The 12379-nt window shown below is 42.0% G+C and overlaps 1 protein-coding gene across 2 annotated transcripts in view; it reads left to right on the top strand.

Moving 5' to 3' along the window:
- Positions 1-7095: 7095 nt before the first annotated feature.
- Fam151b (family with sequence similarity 151 member B) overlaps positions 7096-12379 on the top strand; it is a 44217-nt gene continuing 38933 nt past the window's right edge. Inside the window, exon 1 of one of the 2 annotated variants that reach the window (XM_047556521.1) lies at positions 7096-7272. In XM_047556521.1, the coding sequence (XP_047412477.1) occupies positions 7248-7272 (25 nt within the window). In that variant the 5' untranslated portion in view covers positions 7096-7247. The remainder of the gene's footprint in view (positions 7273-12379) is intronic. The other variant, XM_047556520.1, reaches the window with a different exon arrangement.

Below are 12379 nucleotides of genomic sequence, written 5' to 3' on the forward strand. Positions count from 1 at the left end.
TGATGGCTTACTATTCCAAGTTAATTTATGGTGTTTGCTCTTGAAGCAGTACTTCTGCAAAATATTGATCAGGCAACAATTAGAGTTTACAAGGAAAATACAAAATAGAATTACCAACAGTAAAACATTCAGTTTGTGCAATAGCTATCTTGAATTTTGGCTGAGTCCCATTTTTGCCACTGCATATTACGCTCTTTCTTAAATGTCATTTTACATATACCCTATTGATGACAGGTCCTATAACAGAATATTAAATGATAGGGTTACCATCACAGACAAGTTTAATTTGGAGAACAGCAGCTTGATAAATTTTCTGCTTTAAAGGCTTGTATACCTGGAAAATATGAACACATTTAATATACAAAGAATAATGTTTTTAAGTATGTTACTCCATGGAATAACCTTATAAATTAATTAGATGTTTGTAACAAACACATTTGAGTAATTCCATACATGTTGACTCCAATTCACTCATCTTATTGTAGAAAAACCAAGATATTAGACAAGTGTACCAATAGTATTTGCTGTCTCTTTTCTGTTGAAGAAAATTCGTAGAAAAATTGATGTTAGACATTGTATAAACATTAATATTTTATTAGTTTGACCACTTAGAGACTTGTGAGTTAATTTTAAGGACATTTTACTTTATTAGTATACCCAATTTAAATTGAACCTCATTAAATCACGTGAATTAAAAATATTTGGATCCATTTTTAAAAATTTAATTTTTATGCGCGCTTATATTTAACACAAAAGCAAAGGCCTTGTAATATTTATCTCCATTGCAATGTAACAGATGTTCAAAAATAACTCGAGTTGGATAAAAAGAACTGATCAAAAATCATTAACCTAGGTCTGTAGGATCAAAATTGTGAGCTTAAAAATACTGCACTTAAGAAAAATAAAGTCCTGGAAGAAAAATGATAATGGTTATTAATTAAAGCATGAGAAAATAAGAAGGAGAGAAAAGTTGAAAGGGAGAAAAGTATTCTGAGTTGTAGCCCAGGAAAAATTTAAAATGGACACTTTTTTTCTTGGGTTTGAAACTGGTCTCCTACTGAGCCTTTCTTCATTTACATTTCAATGTAACCCTTAACTAGATCTGAATCTGAAAGGGGCTAATATGCTCTAGCAGAGACTTGATGCTTAGGACCTTTTAATTTCTTGAGTCTGTAGGGGGAGCTAAGATAAGAAAAGATTTGAAAATAAGGAATTAGCCAAGAGAACGTGTTTAGGTTTTACTCCCTCCATGTCAGCCACCTCCAGTAAAGGAGCTAGAATGTGTGTACCAGACCGCATGGTTGGGGAACTTGGAGGGCTGAATGGAGGAGCGGAAGGAGAAACAGAATGAGGTGAACTTGGAAGGGAAAGAAGGGTTAAAAGGTGGGGGAGAAGCCAAGAGAGGTTTAGCAAGAAAGAAAGGAAAAACAAGAAGGGGAAAAGTTCCTTTCCATTCACCAGGTTGCCCACATATGTACTTAATTATAACTAGCATAATTAGACATACAATTTTACCTAGTATAAAGCTAGAATTTAGGGTGTCATAAATAGACCATTCTGACTTACTATCTAAAGGACAATTTAGCTCTGTTTCAGGGAATAGGTGAAGGGGTTTGAGATGATTTAATCTCAGGGGTGAGTTTGCTGGGTTGGATGTTTTGAATTCCATGGTAATCTGAGACCCACCTGGGTAGTGGATTTGGCGTCCCAGAATCCATGGTGCCAGGCAATGAGAGGTTAAAAACAATGATTAGGTCGTCACCCGAAATCACTGTTTAACCGGGCAAAAAGCCGAGAGAGGGTTTGAAGACCTGACCAGGATTTCGAGCGAGAGCTGCGAGAGGGGGGAGAAAAAAGCCGCAGGGCAGCGAGAGGGACTAGCAGCGGCAGAAGTGAGTGAGCTTCAAACCCTGAGAAAGAATCACAGCACCATAAAATTGAGACATCCACCCAACAACTAAGACCAATTATGAGGACAAGGAGGTACCCCCACACCTCGGCAGTTGAGTGGCAGGAGCCACGAGGGGTGAAGCCGCAGGGTGGTGAGAGATGAAGCCGCAGGGCGAACAGCGAAAGGCTGCAAGCCGGCGGAGGGAGCTGGGGCTGGCTGCTTTTTAATAAGGAGGGGGACTGCAGTGGACTGCAGGTGGAGCTGCAGGTAGCTGAGATGTGTTTAAATGGTCAGGGGCCTGCCTAAGGGGAACTCACCAATTTTGGAGTCCGGTGTTGTATGCAGAAAATTGGGCATCCAGGTAAATGGAAGGTGAGCCTGAATCTGCGGGCGCAGGAGCAATTGGATGGGGTTCCGCTTGGTTAGTCAGCGGAAAAAACACCCATCCCGGGTTTCTCGGCACCAGATGTTAGTTAGATGTAAAGGGGGGCAGTTTTGGTTCGTCAATAACTCCCAGAAAAGACGCTCCGCAGATACAGGTCTCACACGAGGAACTTTTATTCTAAGTGGACAAAACGTGTCCGCTCGGGGGAAAGGGGAAAAGGAAAGAGCCTCTATTGACTTATAATGTCCCTGAAGATTTCTAGTATATCCCCTCTTAGTCTTCAGTAGCCTGAAGTCTTGGAGGAAGTTTATAATGTGGTGCTCCACAAGGAAGCTGCCTCTCTAGGGGTGGTGGCCTTCAGGTGGGGTATATTCCCTGCTAGTGGGCAGAGGTGCCTCTACTTGTTGACCAATGGTCATCCAAAGGGGAACTAGGCTGCGGGCTGAGGCAAGGCCTGTTTGTGCCTGTGTCTCTGGTTTTACCATCCTTGTGGGAAAACCTCACCTGGCAGGGAAGACTGACCCGGTGGGGAGGTCTCGCTGGTCAGTTCCCCTCCTAAACATTCCCCTCAATCCACAACTACTGCCTGGGCTGGGCTGCCCTCCTCTGCAACATTCCCAGGGGCCCGGACCTACCTCCTGGGCCTGGGAGCCTCATCCTTTGCAGACGAGTCTCCTTAGGCTGCCTCTCCTCAGAGAATCTCCCTGCAGTCCTGGAACCTTTGCTCCACCCCTAAGCATGTCTCTGTGTGGCTCTTCCACCAAGAAGCCTCCTAGGTCCTGGGACCCTGCTCTGCACCTAATCGCCTGGCTATGCGGCCCCTCCTCTGATCAGCCACCTGGAGCCCCGTACAGTCGCTCCGAGTCCCAGTGACCTGTCACACTCCTCTTTCTCCGAGCAGCCGCCCGGTGTTCCGGTGCAGTTGCTAGGAGTCCAAGCAAGTCACTGTGCGCCTCCTCCTTCCACCAACCACCTGTAGTCCTGGGCAGTCACTCCGAGTCCAAGTGACCCGCCTCGCTCCTCCTCCTCCTCCGGGCAGACCCCCACAGGTGTTCAGGAGCGGTTGCTCTGAGTCCAAGCGACCCGCCACATGCCTCCTCCTCTAGGCAGCCACCCAGAGCTCTGGTGCTGCTGCTCCAAGACCAAGCAACCCGCAGCACCCTCCTCTGGGCAGCCCCCCGGTGTTCAGGAGCGGTCTCTTTGAGCCCAAACAACGCACCACTTGCCTCCTCCTCTGAGCTGCTGCCCGGAGCCCTGGTGCAGTCACTCCGAATCCATGCGACCCGCCACGCTCCTCCTCTTCCTCCGGGCAGCCCCCCGGTGTTCAGGATCCATCGCTCGCCACGCAGCTCCTCCTCTGGGCAGTCGCCCGGAGCCCCAGTGGTTGCTCCGAGTCCAAGTGTTGTGCTGAGCAGCCTCCTCTACGATGATCCCAGTTGTCTGAGTTCACTGCTCCAGCGGGGGGAGGGGTGTCTCGTTGGGCAACTCTACTTCACAAAGTTCCCTGTGTTCCGGGACTACCGCCCCATCTGGGACGCCTCCCCAATGGGAGAGACTCACCCGGCGGCTTTGAGTTGGTCCCAAGTCTCTCAATATCTCCTCTTCTTGAATCCTGAGTCCTGGAGCAACATGAAATGCAGTCACCCTCCAGTGCGCCATCTTGAAACCCCCACCTCTTGACTTTAAATGAAGAAGAGTGCTGGGGCTTATCAAGTGGGGAGTCAGTGAAAACTAACTGTAGAGCAGAGCAGGGCTGACTTAATGAGGGTTTTGAGCAAAGGTAAGAGAAAGCTTGGAGATAGGAAACTTCAGACCATTTGCCACTTCATTGGAGGAAATTGTCCAAATCCTGGAGAATTTTTGGACTGAAGGTCCCAAATTCTGAATTCAGACTATTCACTTAGGTTGTCTAATTTATATTGTGGCCAGATCTGAGTACTAAGCCTAATGAGGCAGAGGTTCCTAAAATTATTTTCGAGACAACCTAAGGGGGACTCCTGTGGGATAGGAGCTCCCATGTTGGATAGGTTTGACTGGGGTGATGGTGGAAATCAAAGCATCCTTTGAAGGATGTCACTGGACAGCAGTTCCACCAGAAAACAGAGGGCGTGCCAGTCTACAATCTCAGGGTTGGGGGAAGCCTGGGGTCTGGTGGAGGTCTTGGGCAGGGCACCTCTGTAAGAGACCGGAAGGGATCTTACGTCTCTGAAGAATGAGAAGATCGGTATTGCAAGTAGGAACAAAATGAAAAAAGTGGTCTCTGATCCAGAAGTCTTACATGTGTCAGAGAAGGAACAGATTGGAGAGGAGAGGCTTAGAAGGAGGATGCCTCCAACACCAATAAAGGACCTGATATGGATCCCTGCTCCATCACATAGCAATAAGGCAGCAGAAACCTAACCCAAAGATGAGGTCAGTTTTCGGATCATATACCAGCTACTGTTTAACCAAAGTGGACTGCAGACTGTGTGATGGGTCAGTCTGGGAATTCAGCCATAGTCACAGGAACCATGGCTGGGGGCTTCCCTGACCTTGGAGAAGAGTCGATCAACGGTCACTTCCCAAGTCTCATCAGTCATTTAACATGACTCTCGGGAAAGAGGTTCATTGGGACAGGGAGGGGTAAAGACCCCAGTACTCTCATTCCTGGGCTTCAGGCACCACAATGAAGGCAAAAGTAACCAAAAAGGGGTCAGACCTCAACGGATCAGCAAAGCTTCCTTTATTAAGCAGCGGAATGGCACATTTTCAGGGAAGAAAATGACAACTGGTTACACAGGGGTTTTATAGCGTTTAAGTGAGACTTGAATCATAGCAGAATGCATTGGTTGGGCAGTTGGGGGAACAGTTGTGCAAGTTCAAAGCCCAAGTCAGGGGGGGCAGTTGTGAAAGTTCAAAGCCCATTGTTTTCCTTCTCTCTCTGGGAACCACTGTCCTCCTTTCTCCCCGCGGGTTGTTGTTTTCCATATACTTGAATGGGTTTGGAAAGGTATGTAAAAATAACATCACTTTGGGGATCTCAAAATGGTTTCTGATGGTCTGCTCATTCTCAGGATCCTTCAGCTGACATGGTCTCCATTATCTGATCAACAAATAATGCCGGAAAGGTTTTTTTTAAAAATCCCATCTCTCTTTGCTTAATATATTTATTGGGCTAATGAACAGTGTACAAGTTAATTATCATAAGTGAATGATTTTGTGGTAATTCAGATGTACATATTTCCCAGAAATTTTGGAGTGACAGGCATAGGAGAGAGTGTGCTTTGGAGAGTGATTGTCCTTTAAAATAAAATATTCTTTCCTTGTTTTTCATTTATGTTGCCTTTCTAGCTATTTCTTTATTTTTTCTATCCTACCTCAGTTTAGTTTTATACAATGGAATTTATTCCACCATAAAAAGAAGAAAATATTGATACATGCTAAAACACGGATGAAAATTGGAAACATTATGCATAATGAAAGGGGCCAGAAACAAAATGTCATTTATTATATGATACCATTTAGAAAAAATGTCCAGAATAGGCAAATTCATGGGGACAGAAAGTAGGTTAGTGATTGCCTAGGGAGTGTGTGTGAGTGTCGGGGGGTCGGGGTGGTGGTGATAGATGTTGCTTTGGGGTGATGAAAATGTTCACATGTTGACTGCCATGATGGTTGTACAACTCTATGAATACTATAAATTTGCTGAATTGTGCACTTTAAATATACAATTAGTCATTACAGAAATGTAACAGACGCAAATCACTTGTATATTTCAATAAATCTATTTTAAGTTAAAGTTTTAAGCGAAACTTTAAATTTTTATTTATTTACTTTTTATTGGTGCATAATTAAAAGTAACAGTAGGATTCATTATGCTATATTAGCACATGCACATAAGATATTTCCATCAATCTCATTCTCCTTTGCCTTTGCCTTCCCTTCCCTCCTCCCTTCTCCAATCTGCTCGCTCTACTCTACTGATCTCTCTTCTATTATTCTTTTAATTAGTGATTATATTTATATATAAAAGTGAAATTCATTTTGTTACGTTCGTACATGGAGCTGGCATAATTTGGAAAACTTCTTCCCCAGTACTTCCTGATACTCTCCCCTCCTCCCAATCCCTTTCCTCTATGCTATTGATCTGTTCTATAAAATTTAAAAACTTTAACGTAATGACCTCAAAATTGATGTCATTAAAAGTGTAGGAATCTTTTCTGATTAACCTGGAGAACATCCAGAGAATATAAAGGCCTGATTGAGGATAAATAAAATGATTATAAGTCTAGAAAGACTTAAAAATATTAAAGTCTGAAGGGATGGGGAAGACGGCCTCCATTTGTGTTCTGTCAAGCGATGTATTGTTAGCCCAGTTTTACAGCTGGCAGCTTCAGTTGTATTCGAATTGCAGAAGCTGAAAACGGTGAAGCCACGTTGCTTATCCAGGTCAGTCTGAGTCCCAAGACGCTCTTTGTGCCTTAGCTTGGCTTCAGAAAGCAGGGAGTGTCAGGCGGGTTAGGAAGGCAGTGGGAGAGAGATCCGAGTTGCGGAGCCTTTTCTGAGTGAACCCTGGTAGGAGAGGGAGAAGGGGAGAGAAAACTTTAAGTTATCTAAGCATCCATGTGCAAAAACACTCTTTTTTATGGAGTAATAATTATACCCTTTCTAGAATGTTACTAAAATTAAAAAGAAAATGTATCCAACTTATTTGGAAATTCGTGCCCCACACCTGCAAATGCTTTCCATCTCGGGGCTTCATTCGTCGCTGTGGTCTTGCCTAGGGTAGCGCTACAGGCGACACTCGGACCACGGCCACTGAGCAGGCGAAACTGCGCTTGCGCACCGCTCCCCGCCCTTCCGGCTCGGCCTCGCCTGCGCGCCCTGGGGCCGCACAGCTCTGGGATCTCGGAGTCGCAGTCCACGCCGCGGGTGACTGTCGGCGGGGTGCCAACCGCTCGGCGCCTGCGCAGACGGCGCGCGTCCGTCACCATGACAGCACCCGCTGGGGGCCCGGGTAAGCAGTGGTCCCCACGGCTTCCGGCGGGGCTGGCTCCCTGCGAGTGCGCGACGCGGGTCCTGAGCCTGAGCTCCGCCGCCCGCTTTCCCGGGCCTGAGCCCGGAGTTGGGGCTCTCTGAGAGGCTCGCCTGGCAGCAGGGGAGTGTTCCGGCCCTCGCAGCTCTCCTCACCTGGTTTTCCTTGAACTGAGCGGCTCTCGGAGGCCGGGGTGGGCTTGAGTCCACCCTGGGCGCGAGCCCACCTTCCGCTGGGAGGGAACCACGGTTCCCGAAAGAAAAAGCGTTTAGGGCGCCCGAGAAGGGCAGGTTTATTGCCTTTGGAGGTCGTGGTTGGTTGGAAGGGAATGTGACAATTGCCAAGCCCATAATTTCAATAGACCGAATAGGGAGGGAGTAGCCCGTGGTCAGTGCGCGTCAGTGCGCGTGGTCAGTTCCTCTTTGGGAATGAGGGTTGGCAATGCAGACAAGGCACGGAGCTCGGCATTTTCCCACCACCTCGGCGCACAACCTTTGCAAGCTACTAACTAGTGTGTGCTGTTGTTTGACCCCTGGAACCTAAGGTGTTTTGGACTGCGGGTGTGGAATTCCCCAGAAGGTTACAGTCTCTTACATAAGCATGAGTAGTGGCGTTAGACAGCCTGGGCGACACACTCCTTCAGTAGTTATTTTACTGAATGTGAACATAATACGTGATCGTTATGGGGCATTTAAAGTATATTAACATAGGAATAAGCTTTGCAGTACTAGCACTCAGACACATCACTGGTAGTAACTTTTGGTGTTTTCTAACAATCCTGTAGAGTTAAGGTCATAGTAAATATAAATGTTTTATCCTGCATTTTCTCCTAATATTCCCATGTCACAAAAGCTTTCTATAAAAACAACTTTAAATGACTGAATTGTTTTATAAAAAATTATACTGTAATTTACTTAACCAGTTTCCTCATGTTTCCTTTTTTAAAAAATTAGAACTCATGCTGTAATAAACTTCTTTTTATTGTTCTTCCTCAATTCTGATTTTTTGAAACCTTAGACAAGACTTTTGTAATAGGAGTTACTGAATCAAAGAATGAACATTTTTAAAAGGCATACGTTAAGCCTCCTAGAACATTTTATTCCGAAAAAGTCCAAGTCTAGGCCTAGGCTCACATTGAAAAAACTGACCTTTCTCATTATTAAGCCGTAAAAATAGAGATTCTCTTGAATTGATGAAAGGTTTGCAAAATGCTGGAATCAAATGTGTGCTCAGGTGAAAATTTCCAGATTGTGACACATACCATTAAAAAATAAATTCTAATCTCATTTACCAGTTATGACTTAGCTAATTCTTTACCAGTTTATTCCGCTATGTGAATCATTTTCTTCCCTTAACTTAAAAAAAAAAAAAAATACCATCTCAGTGTAAAAAAGTTCAAAAGGCACAGTAGGATTTTTAATGAAAGGTTCTCTGCAGTCCCTAACCAGTCAGTTCCTCTCCACACAGGCATCTGTTACCATTTCTTGTATATGCTTTGAGAGATTCTGTGTACATGCTGCATGCAAAATGTATAATGTTAATATATGTAATATTATAGTCTTTCTCCCACTTTCTTGATACACAAATTAATTTTTATAGCACTAGTTTTTAGCAACTTAGAATAAGTTTATCGTATAGTTCTAAGTCTTTAAAACAATATATAATTCATTGGTTTCCAGTGTATTCACAGACTTGTGCAACTTTCACTACAATCAATTTTAGAATATTGTCATCAACAAAAAAATAAAATTAAAAACCCCCCTAATATCTCAAATCACAGTTGCAAATCTACTTTCTGCTCCACCAATTTACCTATTCTGGACATTTCATATAAATGGGGTTATGCAGTGATGTGACCTTGCTGTCTGACTTCTTTCACTTTGCATAGGGTTTTCAAGTTGTGTTCAGATTGTAGCATATATCAGTACTTCATTCCTTTTCAGGGTCAAATAATATTCTGTTGTTTGTGCATACTACATTATTTTATCCATTTATTAGTTAACGGACATTTAGATTGATTCTATTGTTTGACTCTTATGAATTGTTTTGGTTGGTTTTATGCTGCTATATAACAGAGTACCGTAGACTGGGTAATTTCTAATGACCAGAAATTTATTGGCTCACAGTTTTGGATGCTGGAAGGCCAAGATGTAGGGGCTGAAGGGCTTTCTTGCATAGCATGGCAGAAAGAGCATAGCTGAAGGGCAGCAGGAGAGAGAAAGAGAGGGAGTGCAAGATAGAGTGAGCCTGTTCCTATGATAAGGACATTAATCATTCATGAGGGCAGTGCCCTCTATGACCCAAACACCTCCAGTCATTAGGCCTCACCTCCCAGCTTCACTGCATTGGGGATGAAGTTTCCAGTACATGAACCTTGGGAGACACATTCAAACCATAGTATGAGTAATGCTGTGGTGAACATTTGTGTGCAAGTCATCATGTGACTGTATGGCAGATTATTTTTAATGGTGAATATGGTAGATACTTTTGGGAAGTGGAAGTAATCTTAATGATTGTCTAGTCCAGGGGTCAGCAAACTTTTTTAAAAGATTAATTTATCACTTTAAAAGCTTATCATTTATGGTAAGAACATTTAAAATCCTCTCAGAGTATGTTAAAAATAGGGGAGTTTGGGGTAAGTATATGGGGCAAATGAGAACTCTATATTTTTTGGCTGAATTTTTTCTATAAATCATAACTGCCCCCCAAAACTCTTAATCTTAGGAAAACTGCAACTAATTTTGCCTTTCTCTCAGCCCTATTTGCAGAGTTACAGCCTGCTTAAGATAGTAATACTAATACCTTAGATACAGGTAATCAGAGGCTTCTTAAATTCTAAAGATGTACATACAGTCCCTGGGATGGTTCAATTTATGATTTTTTGATTTTATAGGGTGCAGCCATTCCATTTTCCATGTTCAGTATAATATACAGTAAATTACATGAGATATCAACACTTCATAGTGAAATAGCTTTTGTGTTAGGTGATTTTGCCCAAGTGTAAGTCAATGTAAATCTTCTAAGCATGCTTAAGGTAGGCTAGGCTAAGCTTGGATGTTCAGAAGTTTAGGTGTATTTAGTGAATTTTTTATTTTGATATTTCCAACTTACAATGAGTTTATTGGGACATAACCCCTTCATAAATCAAGGAGCATCTGTACACAGTTGTGGCTAAGTACAGTATAGCAATTTCATCATTAAAAGGGCAAGAACTTTTAAATTCTAATGTTTTTAAATTCTTCATAGTATCTGTGAACGTTTTATTGGTGCATTGTAATTATACACAGTAGTGGGATTCGTTGTTACATATTTGTACATGCACTCAATACAACAATATAATTTGGTCATTTTGTTTCCCATTACTATTAATTTATAAGTTGTCTTTATAAAACTTTCAAATGCAGTGTATTTAGTTGAAAGGTGCTGTGGAAATGCCTTGTTATGAATCATATGACAACTAGGTTCCATTAAGTAACCATTTCTCTAAGTCATTTTGTGTATTCCAAAAACTTTATTTGTAACAGCCACATCAGTCACATATTCTATCATGAGAATATACTATGATTTAATTATCTTCCTATTGTTGGACATTTGGTATAACTAATAATAGGCCCTCTATAATACCTGTCTTAAATATTTAAAAAATGATATGATGCATTGCCATCTAATTCTGAAAGGTCTCTGATTCTATTCTGAATGCTAAGTAGGGCCACGTGTGCTGAGTGGGAGGCTGCTTGGGGATGGTGGGTTCTCCAGCTAACCCCTGCTTCTTTATTCTGTAGCCCAACATCTAGAGTGGTTGCTGGGTTCCCTGCACGTTAGGTTAGAAGTTTACTTATTTGCTCCTCTGTTCACTGTTTAAATATTACTTTTATTTATAGTTTCTGATAGCTTTTGTTAGGTTTTTAACTGTTGTTGGGAATTTAAACAACAGAGGACAGACTTATACATAGGGAATTTGCAGGAAGTATTTAAGTGAAGAAACAATAATTAGAGATGTTAAGATTATGGATAACTTTTTTTTTAAACTTTTTTTGTGGTGTGGGAGATCAAACTAAGGGCCTTACACATTTTTTCTTCATTTTTTGCTTTTTAAAGCTTTCAAAAAAATTGCTATATTAGAATATGGCATAGTACAGAGTTGACCTGGATATAAATGTTTTTGCTACCACTCTTACCTTAGTTAACTTTCATTTTTAAATATTAATTAAGAAAAATCTGATATGCCAAAAGTAGTTGATAGACATGAGAATTACTTATATTTGTAATAGTAGATAAATCTATGACTACTGATTTGAATTTACTTAATCACTCTTGAGTTTTGGAGAATCATAATTTGAAGGTGAATATGTAGCAAAATGAGGTTTGATTTATTTATTTTTGTTTGTTTTTTGTTTTTCGGTACTAGGGATTGAATCCAGGGATACTTAACCACTGAGCCATATACCCAGCCCTTTTTATTTTTTTATTTTGAGACAAGGTCTCATTAAGTTGCTGAAGCTAACCTTGAACTTGTGGTCCCTCCTGCCCCAAACTCCCAAGTCTCTGGTATTACAGACCTGCGCCATTGTGTGTGACCTGCAATTTGAATTTTAAATTGTCAATAGACAATAAGCCTTCAGTGGAGAAAATTATTAAATTGCACAAAACTTAGAAGGTTTTTTTTTTTTTTTTTTTTTTTTTGGTGAGAGTGATGGGTACCAGTGATTGAACTCAGGAGCACTCAGCCACTGAGCCACATCCCCAGCCCTATTTTGTATTTTATTTAGAGACAGGGCCTCACTGAGTTGTTTAGCGCCTTGCTTTTTTGCTGAGGCTGACTTTGAATTCGCAATCCTCTTCTTCCACCTCATGAGATACGGCAATTACAGGCGTGTACCACAGGCCCAGCAAAATTTAGAAGTTTTCACTATAGCTTTGGCTTTACATAAATTAGGGCCACAATTGTTAGAGAACATCGTAAAATTTTCTGCTCTTAAATGTCTGCTTCTTACTGGTTTTATTTTCTTTCTACTTTTTTTATGCTTCTGATGTTCAGGTCACCCTATATCTATGAATTATATTATATCATATATATTATATACCTACC

Source organism: Sciurus carolinensis, chromosome 6 (genome assembly GCF_902686445.1).
Source record: "Sciurus carolinensis chromosome 6, mSciCar1.2, whole genome shotgun sequence".
Classification (NCBI taxonomy): Eukaryota; Metazoa; Chordata; class Mammalia; order Rodentia; family Sciuridae; genus Sciurus; species Sciurus carolinensis.